General features: G+C 51.0%; 1 protein-coding gene across 1 annotated transcript in view; it reads left to right on the top strand.

Annotated features, from left to right (window-relative positions):
• The window catches only part of SLCO2A1 (solute carrier organic anion transporter family member 2A1), an 87826-nt gene that overhangs the window by 57651 nt on the left and 7499 nt on the right, over nucleotides 1-22676 (top strand). The window contains exons 4-11 of the mRNA XM_055413430.2: nucleotides 7652-7879; nucleotides 8914-9012; nucleotides 10842-10978; nucleotides 13134-13212; nucleotides 13717-13881; nucleotides 15184-15373; nucleotides 16997-17162; nucleotides 19693-19856. Of these exons, the coding sequence (XP_055269405.2) occupies nucleotides 7652-7879; nucleotides 8914-9012; nucleotides 10842-10978; nucleotides 13134-13212; nucleotides 13717-13881; nucleotides 15184-15373; nucleotides 16997-17162; nucleotides 19693-19856 (1228 nt within the window). The remainder of the gene's footprint in view (nucleotides 1-7651; nucleotides 7880-8913; nucleotides 9013-10841; nucleotides 10979-13133; nucleotides 13213-13716; nucleotides 13882-15183; nucleotides 15374-16996; nucleotides 17163-19692; nucleotides 19857-22676) is intronic.

Genomic DNA, 22676 nt, shown 5'->3' on the forward strand with positions numbered 1-22676 from the left:
CTCTGATAAGCTTGAGCCTTCCAGAAGTGGGCCTCGGGGGAAATGAGAAACAGATTGACAGTCAGCTAATGAACACACCTTCCTCCTTCCCTTTCCCAGGCCCCTCAAGGCAGAGGCAGGCAGCCCCTGAGACTGTGGCTGGAACTGGCAGGCTTTTCTCTGACCTTATCCCAGGATCTGACGGTGGGCAGGTCGGAGGAGGAGGGCAGTGAGGTTCTGTAAGTCAGTGGAGAGGACTGGGTGCCCAGCCTTTGCTGGAGTGCCCAAGAAATGGAGAGAGGCTGCTCTTTCTTCTTCACACGGGCTGAGCTCCTGAATTCGCTCCAGGGAGGAGGAGGGCATAGGCTGCAGAAAGTTGAGCCCCCTGGTTTTGCCAAAGGGTCCTGATACAAAGTCTTCACTCCATCACTGTCTTCATTTTAAGAGAAGAGCCTAATGTTTTAACTTCTAGAAGACTGTCCTCACCAGAGTGAGCTGGCCACGGCTGCCCACTGCAGGGAGGCCCAGGCATGGGTTCTTGGAAGGCCCACATTCTGTCTCTGATGCAAACACCTTCTCCACAATAAGCCAGGAAGCAGTGGTCTCACCCACCACCACACCCTACTCTACCTGGGTCCAGGGCACCCTGCCCCCAGGACAGACAGCTGCCACTTCCCTTTCTGAGGGTGGTGCTCCCAGGTGGAGGAACTTCTTGTTTCCTTTCACCTGTGTCAGAACCTGGTTAGGGTGGGGTGGCTGCATTTAGGGCTGGCATAAGGAGAAGAAAGTTTGTTGGCATTGAATCAACGTTGAATCAATTTGGAGTGTAGAATAACCCAAGAGGAACTCAGTAGACTTGGATTTAACTGGGACCAATTGATTATTTTTGAAAATGTGCATGTTTAATAAAGGCAGTTTCTGACAGGTAATCTAACATTCTAAAAGTTAATGTAAAACAGTTAAAAGATCCCCAGAGACTTTTGCCTCCTGGACACTTCATTAGGTGAAATTTCATGAGGATTTTTGTGGCCTTGGTGCGCCGTGCAGCATGGCTATGTACAGGCTTAATAAGCCAGGCAACATGTTTATGAGCTTTGATCACTGTTAAATGGCTCACAGAAAAATAATTTTGCCAGCAACAATGTTCTAATAAATGTGACTTTAGCCAAATAATAAGAATCAGCAAAATTAAGAACAAGAACTCTTAAAAGAAGCACTTATTCTCTGGCCCTTTGTTTCTTAGTCTCCTGCTCCCATACAACCAGCCTGGCCTTGTGTATCTGCTGCACACGTGCCCTGGGCTGAGCAATCCTGTGCTCACAGCCGTGGATTGGACCAGCAACCCCTGCCTGCCTCTCCCGTAGCACGCAGCCCCACCTGTTTTACCATCCAAGTAGCTCTTGGCTGGGTCGATTCCGCTATTAACACGTGGGGCTTGAACACAGGTTAATCTCCCCTTCGTGATCATGACCCTCTGGGTTCTCATTAGGATGTAACCCAGGCCCCTTCATGGGACACAGCAGCCCTCCAGGGCTGGCCAGGCCTCACCATAGTGGTGTTTGCACACTGACCCCACTAAACCTCTGCGCTCTTCCCTTCTGTCTCTTCCTAGTGAGTCTTCTCAGTGCAGAGCCCATGTCCCCCAGGAATCCTTCCCAAACCCTCTCCCCGTAAAGACTGGGCTTGGCGCCTCCCCACATGCTCCCTGGTACGCTTTCCTTTCCAACGCAGTGGATGTGTGTGTGCATGCTGGTCGCCTCAGTTGTGTCCGACTCTTTGGGACCCCATGGACTGTAGCCCGCCGGGCTCCTCTGTCCCTGGGATTCTTCAGGCAAGAATACTGGAGTGGGTTGCTGTGCCCTCCTCCAGGGAATCTTCCCGACCCCGGGATCAAACCCACATCTCTTACATCTCTTGCATTGGCAGGTGGGTTCTTTACCACTAGTGCTACCGGGGAGCCCAACTCAGTGGATACCAGGCTGCATTTCTTTATTGTGGTAAACTATGTGTAACATAAAATCTGCCATTTTAATGTGTCCAGTTCAGGCCATTAAGCACTTTCATGCTATTATACAAGCATTCTTACCATCCAGCTCCGGAATGTTTGCATCTTTCCCAGTGGAAACTGTACTCCTTAAACAGTGACTTCCTCTTCCTCCTCCTCCCAGCCCCTGCCTGGCAACCACCATTCTACTTTCTGTCTCTATGAATTTATCTGTTCTAGGGTCCTCATGTAAGTGGAATCATGCAATATTTGTACTTTGGTGTCAGGCTTATTTCAGTGAGCATAATCTTCAGGGTTCATTCATTGAGTCATGGAGCATGTGTATTAGGCTCAGTATTATCCCATTGTTTGTGTGTATCACATTATGTTTATCCATTCATCCGTTGATGGACATGTGTGTCGTTTCCCACTTTTGGCTATTGTGGATAACCTTGCTATGAACACTGGTGTGCAAACATCTGTTCAAGTCCCAGCTTTGATTTCTTCTGGGCAAATACCCAGAAGTATAAATGCTGGGTAATATGGTAGTTCTATTTTTAACTTTTTGAAGAACTATACTATTTTCCACGGTGACTGCACTATTTTACATTCTTGCCAGTAATGCCCAGCGTTTGTTTTCTGTTTTTTTGAAGGATGGCAAGTGGTATTTCAGTGGGGTTTTTATTTGACCATATTTTGACAATATTGTGGTTGCTTCTTTTTTTTTTCTTTAATTATTTATTTTAATTAGAGGCTAGTTACTTTACAATATTGTAGTGGGTTTTGCCATACATTGACGTGAATCAGTCATGGGTGTACATGTGTTCCCCATCCTGAACCCCCCTCCCACCTCCCGCCCCATCCCATCCCTCAGGGTCATCCCAGTGTACCAGCCCTGAGCACCCTGTCTCATGCATCGAACCATGGTTGCTTTTTTGATGATGAGTGTCCCACAGCAGTCAGAGGCTTTGGAATGGGCATTAAACACTTTCATGCTATTGTACAAGCATTCTTACCATCCATCTCCAGATCGTTTGCATCTTTCCCAATGGAAGCTGTACTCCTTAAACAGTGACTTCCTCTTCCTCCTCCTCCCAGCCCCTGCCTGGCAACCACCATTCTGCTTTCTGTCTCTATGAATTTATCTATTCTAGGGTCCTCATGTAAATGGAATCATGCAATATTTGTACTTTGGTGTCAGGCTTGTCTTAGTCACCCCAGCAGAGGGCCTGCCCCCAGTCACTCTCGACCAAGTAACTGAACAACCAAGAGTGAAGCAGGCATCGTCCTCTGAAGCTGACAGGCCTGGGTGCGGCCCTTCAGTGGCTGCACTGGGAGCAGGGGGCAGTGCTCTGCACCTCTTCCCCCGTGTGGTCATTTGCCACCGAGCACAGAAGGGAGACCTGGTCCTGCCACCCCAGAGCCGGTAAGACAGCACTGAGAGGGAGCTTTTGTCACATCCAGATGGGGACAGGCAGCTTAGCCAAGCACATTTCCAAGTGACAACAGTCCATGGTTTTGGGGAACTCCAAACTTTGCTCATTTCCTTGTACAAAATCAGCCTGAAATTTGTTTGAATCTTCTGAGAACAAATGCCCATTTGAGAACTTGGCAGCAGCTTTTTTATTTATCAGTCCTTTAGACATGCTTCAGCTCAAAATTGGCAGAGGGAGGTGAGCAAGGCGTGTGTACTTTCTGAGTGACTACACAGCTGCACCTGGCCAGTTGGGTTAGAAGGTGGCCCAGGTCAGGCGGCCTGCTCTGGCCTCATTCCTGAACCTGTCCAAATGGTCTTGAGAAGGGTAGTGGGGTCTTTTCCTAAAGACCAGCACAGCCTACCATGTGTAAATGCTCATCAGCTAGGGTGTCCTGCTGGCTGTCACATTGAGGGCCCCGAGTGAGCTGTGAGCTCATCAGCAACCACCCACCCTCTGCAATGCGTGGCCCCTTCCCTGGAGTCCTCTGAGGTCTTTCAAAGTCAAGGTCACAGATGTAGGAAGTCAGATTCAGGACTAGGACCCAGATACCAGGCCCCCAATCCAGCCATTCCAACATCTATGGGTCTTGCCTGTCCACGGCCAGCTGGGCCTCCTCCTGGGGGTGGGCATGAGTCTGCCAGCACCACACCTCTGGTTCTGAGTGCTGGACATGGGGCAGTGTTGGTGACAGGGTTCCTGAGCGCAGTGAAGGACTTTCCTCCTTCTCAGCAGGAACATTTCACAGTTTTGTGCTTCCAGACTAAAGTGAGAGTCAGGCCTTGCAGCACCGCTGGGCCACACCAGCCTTCCTCCAAGGTGGCCAGCACAGCTGTCAGCCATGCTGACTGACCATCCGTTCTGACTTTTCATGCCTGCTCCCTTCTGGAACCATTGCCTTCTAGCCCTTTAGTGACCCAAAGGAGCTCTCCCTATCTGGCCACATTATGGTCTCTGTTTAAAGGGAAATTGAAGCTCAGAGAGGGTCAGAAACTTGCTTAAGATCACACAGCTACCTAGGGCTAAAACCAGCTTTTCTTTCTTTAAAAAAATGCCTTCTGTTAAAAAAAAAAATGCCTTTATTGAGATGTGATTGACATGTAAAATTCTGTCAGTCAGTTCAGTCGTGTCCGACTCTGCGACCCCATGAATCACAGCACGCCAGGCCTCCCTGTCCATCACCAACTCCCGGAGTTCACTCAAACTCACCTCCATCAAGTCGGTGATGCCATCCAGCCATCTCATCCTCTGTCGTCCCCTTCTCCTCCTGCCCCCAATCCCTCCCAGCATCAGAGTCTTTTCCAGTGAGTCAACTCTTCGCATGAGGTGACCAAAGTATTGGAGTTTCAGCTTTAGCATAATGCTGTACATATTAATATATAAAACTTAATGAGTTTAAGTATATACCCATGAAATTTTCACCACCGTCAAAGCATATTCATAATGTCCCCCAAGTTTCCTTTAATAATAATTATTATTATTGTGTGTGTGTGTTACGAACACTTAAGATCTACGCTGTAAGTAAATGTTGAGTCTACTGTGTGGTATTGTTATCTACAGGCACTATGCCATCTAGCAGATCTCTAGAACTTCTCTGACAGAACTGAAACTTCTTACTCTTCACCATCGCCTCCCCATTTCCCCTTCCCCTGGTCCCTGGTAACCTCCATTCTGCTCTCTGCTTCTATGTATTTGACTAGTTTAGATTCCATGTATAGGTGAGATCATACAGTATTTGTCTTTCTGTGTTTGGCTAATTTCACCAAAACCAATTTCTTCACTCTTTATACTCTGCTTGTTTTGTCTCTTTATCTTGAATTTCAGCAGAACTCCCAGCAGCCAGCCCTTCCCAGGATACCTCTATCTGGGAGCAGGTTCCCAGCCATCTACAGAGATCAGAGCACTCATGAGCTTGAATGTAACTAGGGAGGAGCAGAGGAATCACCCCAGACCTGCCTCCCCCATCCCTGCAAAACCTGTGTTGGATCTTTTCAGAGCTGCCATTTCCGACTTGATTTCATTAAGGACTTTGAATCAGGCACACATGGGTTCAAATGCCAGCTCTGCCCCAAAGCAGCCACTTAGATGGGCCAGTAACCTCTAAGCAGGACACAAAGTACGTCACAGCCTTGGCAGTGTCTACTTGTGCAGTAAATGGAAGTTTAAAAATTCTGGCACTGGAATTTGGGTCTCTACAGTAGAGCATGTAAGTCAGAGAGAAACCCCGCACTCCACCAAGGAGAGGTGTTGGGGAAGATGGGTGTCAGAGAAACTTGGCCCTGGTGTGATGCATACCTCTGCAGGCCCCAGGGCAACATCTCTGGAGCCAAGAATTAAGAAGTGGGAACAATTGTTAAATTTTGGCTACATAATTTTTATGAAAAATATTTTTAATTTAAAAGTTTTTACTGTTGCTTTATTTCAAAAGCATCATGTGTTCCTCATAGAAAAATTAGAAAGTACACCAAGGCAAACACACACACATGCAAAGATGCCACAATCCCATCACCCTGGGACAGCCATGGTCTTCCAGTTTTTCTCTGCATATTCAATCAGATCACATATGTTTTATAAATTAGGGATCATATTTTTCTCCAAACTACTAGGTATTTTTTGAATCTACAAGATGTTATAGCTTCCTTCCCATGTCAGCAAAGTTACGTCCCTCTAAGGGTCTGTCTCCCACTTACCCTGTAGTTGGACCACTCGATCCAAACCCCATGCTGCTGCTACTGCTGCTGCTGCTACTAAGTCGCTTCAGTCGTGTCCGACTCTGTGCGACCCCATAGACGGCAGCCGACCGGGCTCCGCCGTCCCTGGGATTCTCCAGGCAAGAACACTGGAGTGGGTTGCCATTTCCTTCTCCACCAAACCCCATACCCTGCATTAAAAGGTGGGATAATGGGTGGGACAGAGGGACACTAATCAAAGGGGCTGGGTGCTGGCCTGGGTGCCCAGAGCTTCCTTGCACACAGCTACTGTCAGGTCTGGACGACCTTGGCCCCCTTTGCTTTTACTGAGACAGGCCTCCCTGATTGATGAGGGGACCCCTAGGCCAGCAGCTTTCACATGTGCTCAACACAAACACCAGTGAAGAGGAAGGGAGATGGGGAGGCCTGGCTGGATGAAGCGTGTGTGTCCGGTGAAGAGGAGGGATGATGAGATGAGGAGGGCAGACCCCTCCCCAGCCCCACCACCCAGAGCAGCCCTGACCACAACAGCACTGGGCAGAGCCGAGGAGGATGGGCAGATCTCGTCCACAGCCCTCATGTTTCCTCTCTGCGGGACTCTGAGGTCCACCCAGCTCAGAGCTCTGTCCTCTCTGAAAGGACCACAAATGAGAGTGAAACTGAACCCCATGGAGCAGGATCAGGGATGTTAGTGGTTTCCATTGGCCTCTGCAAGGCTGGGAAAGAAGGCATCTCATGGAAAGGAGCCCTCAAGGCCTTGGAGAGCTGGCAGTGCTGACTGTTTAGTGTGGGCCAAATTGGAAACAGCAGCCTGGGAACAGCAGGCCAGCCTGGCCAGGTCCCCAAAGGCATGGGCACCGGTGCTCACAGGCCACACTGGGGCCTCTGGGGTCCTCACAGTAGGTGCAGTCTGGCTCCTCTTGTGGGTGCAGCCTCACCCGCTATCTGGAACAGGAGGTTTGAACCAGAGGGTGTCAAAGTCCCTTTGGCATCCCAAATTCTTGATCCTTGGCCAGACTGGGTAGCACGTTCAAGGCCTTTGGCAATAGGGCTCCCTAGTGTGACCCAATGTGTGGCTTATCCAAGAGGGAGAATTCTGGGAGTCATGACCCCTGGGAGCCTTCCAGACTGGAGGTGACACTGTCTTCTGGGGGACAGAATGACTTCTGTCCTGCTAAAGAGAAAACACACCTTGGGAGCCTGAGCCTGAGGCTGCCCACAGGGGCGCTGATGTTGATCTTGGCTCCCCATTTCCCCGCTGGATGGCCTTGCCCCTAGGGCAGAAGCTTCGTGTTACTAACACCACCACCCCTGCCAGTACCCAGAGAGGGAAAGAATGGTCCCCCAGAAGAGGAAGATGCCTGTCCCACATGACGAGGGCTAGGTCCCCTTAGAGCAGGGAGCCCGCCTCTCCCCTCCTCTCACCTTTGCTTTGAGAGCCGCTCCAAGAAGGCCTGGGAGAAAGGCCGGGTTTAGAGGCCTTTCACTGGGGTGGGTGACGGGTGTGTGCTCTCTCGTTGCAGGGAACAGCAGCCACCTCCAGACTGAGCTCTGTCAGAAATCCTGGCAGGGCCTGCCCCCCAGCAAGTGCCACAGCAGCCCCCAGGACTCTCGGAAGGAGACCAGCAGCATGTGGGGCCTAATGGTGATGGCCCAGCTACTGGCAGGCATCGGCACGGTGCCCATCCAGCCATTTGGGATCTCCTATGTGGATGACTTCTCAGAGCCCAACAACTCGCCCCTGTACATCTGTGAGTCAGGCTTGAAGGGGGCTTGGTGTGGGGGCGGGTCCTCACGTGCCACAGCCAAGGCATACAGATGTTTGGGGACCTGATGCACCTTGTTTGAGTCCCAGCCCAGGCCCCAGCTTTTCACCAGCAGGACGGGGCCCACAGTCTCTGTGCGCTGGGGCCGTGGGAGTCCCCAAGGGGATCCGCGTCACCCCTTGGTCCCGGGCCAGGAACAGGGAAACTCCTTGACCAGCAGTACATGGTCAAGTATCTGGTCAAGGTACTGGTCAAGAGCAGTACCACTGCTTTCCAGACCAGGCACCGGCCAGCACACGTGTCTTCTGAGCCATCCATAGGACAAGTTGACCTCGTAGAAAAACGTGCAAAATAGATAAAGTGAAAGTGACATCGCTCAGTCATGTCCGACTCTTTGCGACCCCATGGACTGTAGCCTACCAGGCTCCTCCATCCATGGGATTTTCCAGGCAAGAGTACTGGAGTGGGTTGCCATTGCCTTCTCCAGGAGATCTTCCCGACCCAGGGATTGAATCCGGGTCTCCTACATTGCAGACAGACACTTTACCGTCTGAGCTACCAGGGAAGCCAAAAATAGAAAAATAGATAGCAGATGACCAAATTGTTCCCTTAGAACAAGCCACACTGAGCATCCTCAGGGCCCAGACCAGACAGGCCACATCCAGAGGCTCCGTGGCCCACAAGCTCCCGCCACTGCTGTCACATCATACCTGCAAGGAGCCTTACCCCAGCCCAACCCCAGCCTGGGCCTTCATCTGTAAATGCCCAGGAGGCCGCTTCTGTCCCAGCAAGCAGATTGCTCTGGCATCTAGCCAGAGGAGAAGCAGCTTGGGTTCTGCACATTCCAGGGGCTTGAGTGGCTCTGGCCTTGTCTGTGGGAAATGCCACAGGTGTGGACTTGTCAGGGCCAGGGGACAGACTGGGGAATGTCTCGGGAGCCCCTAAGTGAGGGAAAGAACCTGGGTGCCACCCTCAGTGCTCTCAGCCCCCTCAGCATCCTTTCTTTCTTCCATCTCCAGCCATCCTGTTTGCCATCGCCGTATTTGGACCAGCTTTCGGGTACCTGCTGGGCTCGGTCATGCTGCAGATCTTTGTAGACTATGGCAGGGTGGACACAGGTGAGTGTGTGCCAGGATTGCAGCCCCAGCCAGTCAGGGCAAGGATGAAGCTGAACTTTAAATGCTTACGGCTCCCTCGCCCCCCAACTCCCTCCCTGCCACCTGCAGTCGTCAGCCGGCCTCAGATAGTGGAGAGCAGACAGCATGTGCCTTCTCTCTCCAGGGCCAGGCTGAATGATGGAGCGGGGGTTGCCGCTGAAGAAGACACACTTTCTTCCCTAAGAAAACATACTTTCTGCAGTGGGAAACCTTGAGACCTGGGCAGGGCCTCAGGTGTTGCCATCGCAGCTGCCTTTTGAGGTCGTGGTGTTAAAAATAACTCTATAATTCTTTGATTCTAAGTTGGTTTTGATTGTTTAAAAAATTTTGAGACGATTTCTTTAAGGGAAAGGAAGAAGCAGTATGTGAAATATACGCATGGATTATGACTGCCACCCACAAGAGTGTAACAGAGTTTAACCGTGTGGACACAGACAGCAGGGAACCTGTGTCTAATCTTGGTTCCACCTCTACTGGTTGAATTCTACCACCTCTACTGATCTTAGGCACAAACCTTCATCTTCCTATGCCTCAGTTCCTCATCTGTAAAATGGGGCTAATGATAGTGAAATAAAGTTGCTGTGATGTTTAAAAGTGGCCGATACATATTGAGGTTGACAGAAGTGAGCTATTAACAAAATGATATGGATTAAGCCTCTCTGTATCTCAGGATGAGAAAATACAATCCACAGACAAGAGCACTGTACTGAGTTAACCATTCAGGGAGCCGACCCCAGGATGGATCCTGCAAGGGCATATGGCTGTTGTAAGGCTGCCCAACACCCCCCTAGCCTCCCTCAAGGCAGAGAGGGCCGGCACAGTAACGGAGGGACAGGCAAAGTGCTGTGGCAGTTCCAAGGCTTCTGCGTGAGGTGATGAGGGAGGGCCTCCCAGGGAGATGATGCATGTCTGCATCCCATGTGAGTGGAAACTCCACAACTGGTGGTGGCAGAGGCCTTCCCAGGTGGAGGAAACCATCTGGACAAAGTCAGGACGGGGAATGCACGGGGAGTGTGTGGGTGGTATGTAAATTCCTGCAGGCCTGATATAACTGGAAGGCAGGTCTGCCAGACCCTCAGAAATAACATCCCCACCCCAGTGCCCGGCACTCAGATCAGAACCTGCCTGTCTCACAAAGAACGTGGGCAATCATGCTGCCAGACACCACAGACTCCTGACCTTGGGACTGTCAGACCACAATGTCATCTGCTCAGTGTCATCCACCTGTACTTCAAATCAAAGGGCAAAGCGTGGAGGAGCTGTCTGCTCAGGGTCAAGCCATGCTTGCCCTTCACTGCCACTTCCTGAGCTGGGTCCTAGCTCTTCATTACCACCAGGGACAGTGCCCAGGACAGTGTTCTCCCTTTTCTCCCTCCCTGCATGCCCATGTAGTTTCTTTATTTACAAAGAGAAACACAACACCAGACCCTTGGACGTAGATGGGAGACTGCACCGGAGAAAGCATCTGCTTACCCAAGAGCCTACTCTGTTGATGGTGGTTTTTCGAGTTTCTAAGGATTGTGAGGCCTCCTTTTTTAGGGGTTAACAAAAGTGGGAGGCAGAGCATTCAGTTATTAAGAGTGCAGGTTTGGAAACCACGAATACATGGGTTTGAAACTGGCCAATGAAATGGTGCTTGCAGGGCAAGGTTAACCTCACTGATCCTCCCACAGGCCTCTGTTCTCTGGGAAGAGAGGATGTTGTCTTGACCAAGGTGCTCGTTCCCTTGATGAGTAAAGGGAGATCATGCCTTCATCCAACAAGTGCTGTGTCCTGTGCTTTCTCTTCAGCTTCTGTTAACTTGAGCCCTGGAGACCCCCGATGGATAGGAGCCTGGTGGTTGGGACTGCTCATTTCCTCAGCATGCTTGATTGTCACCTCTTGCCCCTTCTTCTTCTTTCCTCGGGCAATACCCACAGGAATGGAGGTAAGCTTCTGAGAACCCACAAGTCTACCTATTATAAGAGCTTCCTGAAAGGAGGTATTGTGTTAGTCATTTAGTCATGTCCGACTCTTTGCAACCCCATGGACTATAGCCTACCAGGCTCCTCTGTCCATGGAATTTTCCAGGCAAGACTACTGGGGTGGTTTGCCATTTCCTTCTCCAGGGGATCTTCCTGACTCAGGGATCGAACCTGGGTCTCCCTCACTGCAGGCAGATTCTTTATCATCTGAGCCACCAGGAGGTATGGAGGGGTAGATAATAAAGCTGAGAAGTTTCAGTAAGTTAATTCTGGGTGAAATCTAATCAAGTTTCACGATGCAGGACTTCTCAGAGGCTCTGAAAGGTGAGCGTGCTTGTGAATTTCCCAAAGATGGGATTTCATCAGTGCTCCCTCACCATGGTAGCATCTCAGGGATTAGGAGGGCTCCAGGGAATATAGTCTGGGGAAGTTCTGAGTTATCTAAAGTGAGGTAAAGAATTAAGAGTCAATAAAAACTGAATATGTGACCTGGAGCAGTTGACTTTTTCATGTAATAGGGCTGGTCATGTCTAATCCTGAAGGACTGAGTAAAAAAGAAATTCCTAGTGCTGAAGAGTGTGAGATTGGGCTGAGAGTGGAGAATACTTTGAGCAGACTGACCTGCATGTATCTTCCAGTCATATCTGTTGGGGAAAGAAATCAGGGAAGGATGAGATTGGAAAACAGTGGGGAGAAGTCTGAGTAGGGGCCTTGACAATAGCCTGAAGGATCTGAAACTTGTTCTGATCTCATGAAGTTCTAAGTGACTGGCGCCCACTTGGGTGACAACTCCATGAGGTTGTGGTTGGGGAGTTGGGAAGGAATGAAGGCTGGAGATGTGATGAGGCCAGTGTAGAGATGATACAGCTGAGGACCAGGGCCATGGCTGCCAGGCAACTGAGATAGGGCAGTATAGATGTCCTTGGAGGGATGGCTCAGAAGGACTTAGCCATGAGTGGCTAAAGTTTCTGCCAAGGCTTAGAGCCAGTTCTGTAATAAGGTGTGTGAGACTGGGTGAAATCTAGGCACGGCCAATGGGGAGGGGCAGGGATAGACGGCCTCAACTTGTCTTGAAGAATTTCAAAGTGTGGCAGCACATCATCGTGATGCTGGAGTTGGACAAACCTGAGTCTGAATCTAGCTCTGCTACTTCTAAACTAGCTGAGAGATCCTAGGCAAGTTTTCTTGCTCCTAAGTTTCCTCTACTTTAAAATACTGGAGATAGAGACTTCCCCAGTGGTCCCATGGCTAAGAATCTGTGCTCTCAATGATTCCTGGTCTAGGAATTAAGGTTTGACATGCCACAACTAAGACCTGACACAGTCAAATAAGTAAATAAAAAGAAATATTAAAGTACTGGAGATAAGAGTACCTATCTCAGGAGGAAGTTGTGAGGAATGGGACAATGTATGCAGAATGCTGGAGAACGCTCCACCATGGAGGAAGCACTAAATAAATGGGAGTGCCTGCGCCTGGTGATGAGACTGCCTGGGGATCCTAACAGTGTCTGAGCTCGGGGGCCTTGCATCTGTTTAGTGGTTCAGAGCTGGGCCTCGGGCTGCAGCTGACAAGTTCAGAAGTGGAAGGTGAGTTCACTGAGAGAGTTTGCACAGAGAGTGCAGGCTAAGAGCCAGGTCAGAGCCTTGGACAGGATCCAACTCTGGGCCCAGAAGAAAGAAGGGACTCCGCAGAGGAGACGGAAAGAGAGAGCTGGGAACAGAAGTCATTATAGACCACAGGGTCCCAGAGGCCCGCAGCTCCTGGAGCCCGAGAACAAGGAAGAAGTGTAGCCATGACAGACAGACAAAGCCTGATGGTCACTCAGATGCCTTTTGGCATCAGCCAACAGTCAGATATGAAATAATATGCACAGATATGAAATCATATCTGGGAGGCCCTAGCGCGGATGCATTCTGGCTAGGGGCCAAAGCAGCAGGCTCACTGACATGCATGTGGTGACTGCTTTGGACACCCTTCCACACACTTCCAGGGTGGCTGAGCACCGCCCTGCCATGTGCCACTAAGACCAGAAGGATCAAGGGCCTGGGAAAGATGGCTGCAAGGAACCTGTAAACACTCAGGGAAGCCGTTAACACTCACCCCCTTTGCTGCCTGCAGAGGACTCATCCCATGATGGATGAAGCAAGGAAGATGGAAGAGGCCAAGTCAAGAAGCTCCCTGGTGGATTTCATTAAAAGTAACTGAGTGACCCGGCAGTCCTGGGTGGGCTGGCTTGGGGTGGGGGTGGTGTAGGGTCACCTGGCCCATGCGGGATTTGGTGTGGTGAGGGGCAGTAAGAGCAACACTGGCCCATCGCTTCATGAGAGGTTCTGCCAGGAGCCCTGCTGACTGTTGCTTTGCAGAGAGCAGGAGACCCAAAATCAGGCAGAGGCAGCCCTGCCCTCATGGTCTGGCCCACATTCTCCTCTCTCTTCCCTTCACAAGGATGCGGCTGTCCTGTGTAATCACCTGCCACCTGATTTCTTCCAGGCCTGTCCTCATTTTAACTAGCCAATGAGCATGTTGAGTGGATCCTGAGTGGCTGTGTGCCCCCAGCTGGCCACTGAGCAGCTTGGGGCCTGGGCTTCTGTCCAGAGGAAGAGAGGGGAGCTGCCTGGGGGGCAGGAAGGGCAGCGGTCAGGCTTGCAAACCCCAGTGACCACTGCCTGGAGGCGCAGCCCTGACAGCAGTCTGTCCACAGGGTTCCCCCGCATCTTCCTGAGGCTCCTGATGAACCCACTCTTCATGCTGGTAGTCCTGGCCCAGTGTACCTTCTCCTCTGTTATCGCCGGCCTCTCTACCTTCCTCAACAAGTTCCTGGAGAAGCAGTATGGCGCCTCCGCAGCCTATGCCAACTTCCTCATCGGTGAGTCCCCAGGGCTGCCACAGCCAGGCCTTCCCCCTGTTCATCCAGGGAGGGGCGCCGCCGGACCGGACAAGGGCAGGAGCCAGAGGGTTCTTGCCCAGGAGAAAGGATTTTAAGGACATTTTTCCTGGTTGGCAGTCCAAAATGTTCTTGGCAGATTTCTTGGGCCCCTATCATTCCGGGCAGGCGTGGGTGGAGGTTGGGGGCTGCTTCCTCCCTGTCAGAGGGGCTGAAGGCCTGACCGTCTCCCAAAGACCCTGACATCATCAGGGACAAGAGAGGAAAGAGCACGGATTGAACTGGGGGCTAGGCAAGATGCCGCTGGGTGTTTTTCTTCTCCAAGGGCTTGAAGACATTCACCTGGATAAGGACCGTGGGGCCCAGTGATTCTCAAGCCCCTATACTTTAGGCTCCCCAGGAGAGCTTTAAGAAATACAGATGTCCAAGCCCCACCCTCGAGCAGTGAAAGCAGAATCTCTGGCGGGGGGGGCCAGCATCCAGCACCTGTGTTTTTGGCAGCTGAGGTTGCGAAATACTGTTGCAGTCCCACCAAGTACCCAAGAGAATGACGGGGCCAATTCACTGCTGAACTTGATCAGGTGGATGTGCAGGGTGATCAGGGCATGACCCCTGACCTCCTGTGTGGCTCTTGGCTGTGACTTCACCCTCTAGCCTTTGGCCTCTGACTAGTACATCAAACAGGAAGCACCACCAGTGCCTTGCTAATCCCATGTGGTTACAGTGCAATAAAGGGTCAGGTAATGAAAGGCTTAATAAGGGCTTCCCAGGTGGCTCAGTGGGTAAAGAATCTGCCTGCAATGCAAGAGATGCAGGAGACTTGGGTTTGATTCCTGGGTCCAGAAGACCCCCTGGAGGAGGGCATGGCAACCCACTCCAGTATTCTTGCCTAGAGAATCCCATGGACAGAGGAACCTAGTAGGCTATAGTCGATGGGGTCACAAAGAGTTGGACATGAGGAACTAACACTTTCACTTTCTAATAAATGCATATTCAACCCACATCTCTCTGGTTGTAAGGGTCCCACTTCTTTCTTTATTCTTTGCACAGGCAAGGCAATCCTCCATGTCAAGATAACTCTGTCAGTATGCCTGGCAAACAGTAAATGCTCAATTAATGTCATCTATTACTGTACGACTGAGCGACCGAACTGAACTGAACTGAACTGATTACTGTTGCAATTAAACATATCGAATGTCCCTTCAGGAAGCCATGCCCCCTTCTCAGTGGTCTACACAGCACTCCCAGGCCTATGCGCCCAGACCAGCTTCTCTCTGTCTGTAGGTGCTGTGAACCTCCCTGCTGCGGCCTTGGGGATGCTGTTTGGAGGGATCCTCATGAAGCGCTGTGTTTTCTCTCTGCAAACCATTCCCCGTGTGGCTGCCACCATCATCATCATCTCCATGATCCTCTGTGCCCCTCTGTTCCTCATGGGCTGTGCCACCCCGCTCGTGGCGGAGGTCTACCCCCCCAGGTAAGGGGAGTGAGGGTGAGGAAATACTCTTGGCTGAGTCCAGAACCTGGAGGTGGCTGCCACATTTTCCTTTCTGCTTCTTCAACGGTCCTCTCTCCTTTTCCCTTGTTGATCTGATCTCATATGTGGCAACTGAGAAATCAGATCTTAGTGTGCTCAATTATGAGAAGAAATCAGAGAGTGCTAGTGGGCCACTAGCAGTCAGGATTAGGGTTCTGTCTTTTAAGGAGCACCAGAAACTAATTTGTTCAGTTTCAAGATGAATCTGTAGTGCTGTGAGCCTCAGGAACCAGGAAATAGCTATGTTTAGCATCAGCTCTCTACCTGCTAGAATTACAGAGTCTTATTGAGCTGCTGAGGAAAGATGAGAGATGGAGACTTGAAAAGATTTGGAAAAGAACAATGAAAGTGATGGCAGACTTAAAAAATTGGGGCAGGTGAGGAAGAGGGCAGGTAAAGGATACCTGTCGGTTTGCATAAAGCGACATGGTTTTAAGTTCTAAGTTTGGCTTCATGTTCAGGAAGGGCTTTGAAGCCAAGGAGGGGATGTGCCTTTTCGCTTTTTTCATCAGAGCCACCTTTCAACACCTCTTCTTTTAGATTTTGCCCAGTGAGGTTGCAGTACTGGAAGATAGCATACTTTCCAGTTTTGGTGCTTTAGCTTTCTCTGTGAAAGGACCTCTCCTGTCTCCAGAGGGTATGAAGGAGGGGAGTGTTATTCAGGATGGAACTGCCCCTCCCCGCACTCTGGCCCACTCCCAGTTTGTACTGGTCTTCTGGCTGTGGTTGACAGAGGCCAAGAATGCTTTCACTGGGTGTTTAGCACAGGGCTTTGCCATCAGACCAGGTCCTAGGTCTGGCACTGCTCTTTCCTCGTTGCGGAAAGTTACTTCAGGTTTCTCATCCACAAAGGGAGCGTCATTATCAGAACATTTACTGTGATGTCCGTGCACGAAAAGCCCTGAGGCACAGTGCCTGGAGCATGAGAGAGATGCCCTGTTACTGTCAACTGGCCCTGGAATAATTATTTTAGCAAAGTTCTGAACTGTGGTTTGTCAGCCTCTAACCCCCACCCTTCCCAGAGGAGATTGTGAATATTGGATATGGAAGGCGGAGAGATTGGTGCGATCAGCCAGTGAAACCCCTGGGTTAAAGCTCAGGGGGATGCAGTAACCTGGGCAATGGCTACATAGACCCGGAGACAGGAGCCATTGAGACCCTAGATGACCTCAAGGGGCCTCAGCCCGAGTCCAGATGAAAGAGAAAGGAAGGGAAATATCACCTGTGACTTTCCCATAGCATCTGCTTTCTCTTTCATCAGAGTCCTGGCAGGTTGTTCGTCTCGACCCCATCTGCAGTGGGGGATTTGCCAACCAAGCATTCCCAATGACTAGTTGGTAGGTTTGGGCTCCTACTGGCAGAAGAAGCAGAGGTGCCATGAACACTGGCCAAGTTGACCCTTGGCTCCAGTAGACATGATTCAGATCTCTGGGTGGCGCTGGCCCAAGACAAACAGAGAAGCACAAGCACGCTAACCAGGCAGGGAAGTCACGCTGGGCTGGAGTGGCGAGGTTTTCCTTTGGTCTTGCTTTGTTTTATTCCCATTTCCTGTTTTGCTGGCAGCACATCAAGTTCTATACGTCCACAACCTCTCGCCTGCCGCCGGGACTGCTCGTGCCCAGATTCTGTCTTCCACCCGGTCTGTGGAGACAATGGGGTTGAATACCTCTCCCCTTGCCATGCTGGCTGCAGTGAAGTCAACTTCAGCTCTACAGCTCTCAAGCAACCGGTAAGGGCAGGAGGGGCCCCTGGTCTCTGCCGAATGTGTGCTCTGACAGCCTGCTCCTCCACTTGGGATGGGCAGGGCTCCACCCCACTCATTCCCAGCATCCTGGCCTCTTGGCCACACCCACCTTTTCTCCACCTCCCGTTCCCTAGGGTCATGATCAGATGCTTACAACCCAAAGTCAATTAAAGACTGGCCAATGTCCAATGAATTCACATTCCTGAAGCCTAACAATACTCAAAACAGAAACAAGTCAGAGCACTCCTTCCGCTGAAGCCTGCCAGTCTCACCCTGATGGGTCCTTATTGGGCACACCAGCGTCCTGCAACCTGGTTGTGTCACAAAGCCATATGGACAGGCCCACATAGATCGAGGGCAGAGGGCCTCTGTGATGTGGACCTGGAAGGTTAGAGCCACAAGTGGTGACAGAGATCATTTGGTTCAACCCTTCTGGGCACTCTCAGCTGTGGCCACACAACTGGCTTGAAGGCTGCAGCTATTCAGGGGCAGATCTGGAACTAGAACTCAGGGTGCTGCCCCAGCCCGGGGCACGTCTGTGCAAGATCAGGTGTCTCCCGGCCACAGCCTCCCACTCACACAGCTCACATTCACGATGCTCACTTGGCAAGATCCTGGCCAGCCCTCAGAGTCCTCCCTGCCTCCCCAGATCAGACAGCAGCAAAACCAACTCCAGTCGTCTGTGCGGTTATTCAACAAACACTTAGTGAACACCAGACACGTACGTGGATGCTGAGGATTCAGTGGGGAACCCATCAGCCCATGTCCCTGCCCTCAAGAACTTGTATTCACCAAATAAAGGCACAAGAGTGTTTTTAGAAGGTAACCCATGCCACGAAGAGACTTAATGAGACAGAGAATACCTGGGGACCTCCCGGAGGAGGCGACATTAGAACTGAACCACTAGAGAAAGAAAACGCTATGAAGACCTGGGAGTGAAGCAAATGCAAGCGCAAGGCCCAAGGGCGTGAATGATCTGGCAAATGGGAAGAGCGAGAAGGCTAGGGCTGGCACAGAGTGTGGAGGAGGGCCATACCCAGCTAGGCCTGGGAGCAGGCAGGACTCGGGCTTCAGACTCGGACATTCTTTATCCGAAGAGCACTGGGAAGTCTATGCAGCTCCCTAAGGAGAGGATGTAGCCTGTTCCCTTAAACCTGTGTGGAGGGCATGGGCAAGGCTAGCCATCTTCCCTGAGAGGACAGGCAAGGCTGCTTCCATGGCCACCTCTGCTGGAGAGGAGTGTGGTTCTCAGGAGGTGCAAGGAGCAAGAGCTTGGACAAGATGCTTTCTCAGTTGCCTTCTTGTTGGGGGAGCCTGTGGTGTCTTCTGTGGTTTTCTTATCTTTATTTACTTACCTGTGACTCGTCTACCTCCAGAAATAATCTTGACAAGTTTCCAATAACAGCACAAGCACATCAAGACCAAGATCCATTAGCATAATATCAGAAAAAAATAGCAAATTATAGGGGAAAATATGTGTAAAAAATCCAGACCGAGGAAGGTAGCAGCAACACTGTATACAACTTAATTGTGAGCTTCCCGGCAGCCCAAGTAAAGAAGGTCCAGAATTCCAATCCTTGGTAGAAGGAAGCATACCAGTTCATTAGTTCCAATCTGTGCCCTCTAACAGCTCTGTCACTTAAAGCAGTTGGACGGTAGGCTGGTGCATCAGACGCTGTGAGAGGGAAGATGAAGGGACCTAGCACACACAGGGTCCACCAAGGTGAGCTGCACAACAGTGTTGAGCTGTGTGCATTTACAGACTTGACACAGAGACCTTTAGAGGCAGGAGGACTTGATCTCAGGCAGAAAGGTCAGTGGGCTTCACTGTGTTTCCACTGGTACTGTGCTGTGCTGCGCTTAGTCGCTCACTTGTGTCCGGCTCTGTGCGACCTCATGGACTGTAGCCCGCCAGGCTTCCCTGTCCATGGGGATTCTCCAGGCAAGAATACTGAGTGAGTTGCCATGCCCTCCTCCAGGGGATCTTCCCAACCCAGGGATTTAACCCAGGTCTCCTGAACTGCAGGCAGATTCTTTTCCAGCTGAGCTACCTGGGAAGCCCATTCCCACTGGTATCTCCTCCTATTTTTATCTTCCTTTAATGTCCCTGCAATAAACACACAAACAGCAAAAACAAAAACCCAGAAAACCACTACGTCTTGGCAGAGGGTGGCCTGGCCCAGAGGAGGGCCCTCCCAACGCCAGGTCTGCAACTGGTGGACCATACCTGGCAGTGGGATCCTGTAGATCCCCTCGCGGTAAAACTGCTGGAGGAGTCCAGCGCACCCTGGACGACTGGTTTTGGTGAAACAAACACTGTTTGTTGCCCAGTGATCAGAAGCGAGATCCCTGGGGCACCTGAAATCCCCACCTCGTCTCCTCTCCAGTCTCTGCATCTAGCATCACCAGGTCCCCAGGGAGGGCAGAGGGGTGACCGTTGGAGCAGGCATTTAAAGTGTGTGGAATTGAAATAATAACAGCAGATTTCCCCCGTTCCTCTCCGTCTCCTTCCAAGATCTACTTGAACTGCAGCTGCGTCGGCGGGGGATCGGCTTCAGCGAAGACAGGCCCGTGCCCCATCTCCTGCGCCCACTTCCTGCTCCCGACCACCTTCCTCATTTCCTTCGTGGCGCTCATAGCCTGCATCTCGCACAACCCCCTATACATGATGGTGCTGCGGTGAGTGTGCCTCTCCTTCCCAACGCTCCCCTCACTGAGCGTCCAGCTGCCCCTTCTCAGCTCTCCTGCCTCTCCTGGTCCTCTGAGTCCTCGGACACGGGATGTTCTTGGGGTGATACAGGGAGGTAATACTAGTGCGCCAGTGCCAGGGCTTTGGTGCCAGCCCGTGCGGAGTCCCACGCTGCAGCCTCACTGGGTGGGTGTCCCTGCCTCTCCATCCTGTACGAGGAGGGAGGAGCCTGGAGAGGAGGCGGGGCCTGGAGAGGAGGCGGGGCCTGCCGGCTGAGCCACGTGACCCCTCCAGGCTGCCAGGCTCCACGCTGACTCCACACCTGTAGGTTCAGTTCAGTTCAGTTAACTCTCAAAAGAACTGAGAGGAGGGAGGAGAATTCAGTTGGAGGCGTAAAATCAGAGAAGGAAAACGAGGAAAGTTCCAGAGACAGAATAAAGAAATGTGGAAAGGATGACAATGAGAAAAGCCCCCGTGTCCTAGGAGCCAGGTCAGAAGGGAGGGCAGGACGGGCGGCAGGCCAAGGCAGAGGTGTCCTGTTACAGTGACACCAAGGTGCCCCTGAGGTGTTGACATGAAATGACCCTCCATTCACCTCACCCTCTGCAAAGGAGAAAATAAGTTGGCATAACTTACCCCCTGCCTGCCTCCCTCCTGTCCTTATCTGTCTGGCAACAGAGATGGAAAAACAGGATTTGGAAGACCCGGTCCAGGGTCAAAGGCCTAGCTCTACCATAAACTGGCTAAATGTCCTTTGGTGTTGCCAAGTTCACCAAGTCTCAATTTCCTCATGTATGTGTGTGCTTAGTCACTCAGTTGTGTCCAGCTCTGTGACCCCATGGACATAGCCTGCCAGGTTCTCTGTCCATGGAATTTTCCAGGCAAGAGTCTGGAGTGGGTTGCCATTTCCTACTCCAGGGGCTCTTCCCTACTCAAGGATCAAACCCACGTCTCTGTGTCTCCTGCATTGGCAGGCAGATTCTTTACCACTGTATCACCTAGGAAGCCCTTCCTCATGAACAAAAGGGCATTAATGATATTGACCTCAAAGGATTCATGTGGGGGTTGTATGGTAAATTGCTTTGCTCTGCATAATGGTTCATTATTACTAATTACCAAATTATTCAGTTCAGTTCAGTCGCTCAGTCATGTTCGACTCTTTGCAACCCCATGGACTGCAGCACACCAGGCCTCCCTGTCCATCACCAACTCCCAGAGTTTACTCAAACTCATGTCCATTGAGTCAGTGATGCCATCCAACCATTTCATCCCCAGTCATCCCCTTTTCCTCCTGTCTTCAATCTTTTCCAGCATCAGAGTCTTTTCAAATGAATCAGTTCTTCACATCAGTTGGCCAAAGTATTGGAATTTCAGCTTCAGCATCAGTCCTTCCAATGAATATTCAGGACAGATTTCCTTTAGGATGGACTGGTTGCATCTCCTTGCTGTCCAAGGGACTCTCAAGGGTCTTCTCCAACATCACAGTTCAAAAACATCAACTCTTCAGCGCTCAGCTTTCTTTATAGTCCAACTCTCACATCCATACATGACTACTAGAAAAATTATTACCACGAAATTATTATTACTATTCTTATCAACAGTTAGTTTCCCCAGAATACTAGGAGTTGAGGGGTCTGGGATTTTATCCTATTTACAAGTTAGCTTGCAAACTACCAAGCTCCTGTTTCATCAGGATGCTGGCAGAAGCTAGGTCAAAAGCAAAGGACTTTGTTGCTCACAGGACAGCAAGCAATGTGAAGCTCATGTTGCAGCATTTGTTTGTGACCCCATGTCCTACTGGGTGACATGGAGGGCTTCAGGTGCATGTGTCACCTGCAGTGGGTGGAGGTCACAGCTGAAGAGCATGGAGCTTGGAAGAACCACTGCTTCTGTGGACCAAGCCTGCAGCTGGTCCAGAGAATTTTACCTCATGCCTTAGGTCTGTTCACTGTAACCAGACCCTTGGGAAAGGACCCAGGAAGCACACAGTCAGGCCCTTGCATTCTTAGCATACCCCACGAGCACGTGTAGCGGTTGCTTGTCTCAACACCGCCATCACCCTCTCCTCTACCATTCTGCATCCGTGCTTTCCAAGTACCCATGCTTTCACTCAGGGCCCTGAGTGTGGTTCCCCTCCTGCACTCCAGGTCACATGGACCACAGTGGACCCAGTAATCCTGAGAAAGGTATGTGGGTGGCAATGACGAGGAGAGGGAATAGAATAAGGACATTTCATAGGGAATCCCCCGAGCATCGGAGAAGGGCATTGCTGTCAGATTGCCTCCCAGAGGACTGCCAAGCCTCAGGGATGAGGACGTAGTGGAGGGAAAGCATCATTTGAACCCCAGGGTGGGCTTTTTTAGAAAATCTCTCCCTTCCAAGTTTGGTCAGGAGCTGGAGTGAAATTGAAGAAGAGGCCCCAGTATCCCAAAATAATTTAAAGATAAATTCCCCTGGGAAAGATGAGAGAATGGATGCTGTGTAGTGCAAAGAAAGTGAGGTTTAAAGCCAGTGTTGTAGGCGACACAGACCTTATTTGCATCACTCATGGTCCTCAACCAGGCATGGAAATACAGGCTGGGAGTGGAGATGTGCCAAAAATGTATCACAAGACAGAGGCCAGAGAGCCAGTGCCAATTCAGGGCTGAAGGGGCAGAGATCACAAGGAACTCAAACTCTGTTAGAAGCCAGTTTGGGGTCCCAAGTCCCATTTAGTTGAGAAACCAGGGGAGTCTGCCCAGAGATAAGGACCAAAACATGAAAGCATCTTTTGTGAACTAATCCATTGAAGGGACCTATTTCAATAAAGG

This window comes from Moschus berezovskii, chromosome 1, assembly GCF_049115385.1.
Source record: "Moschus berezovskii isolate FMDL1 chromosome 1, NW_MosBer_1.0, whole genome shotgun sequence".
In the NCBI taxonomy this organism is placed as follows: Eukaryota; Metazoa; Chordata; class Mammalia; order Artiodactyla; family Moschidae; genus Moschus; species Moschus berezovskii.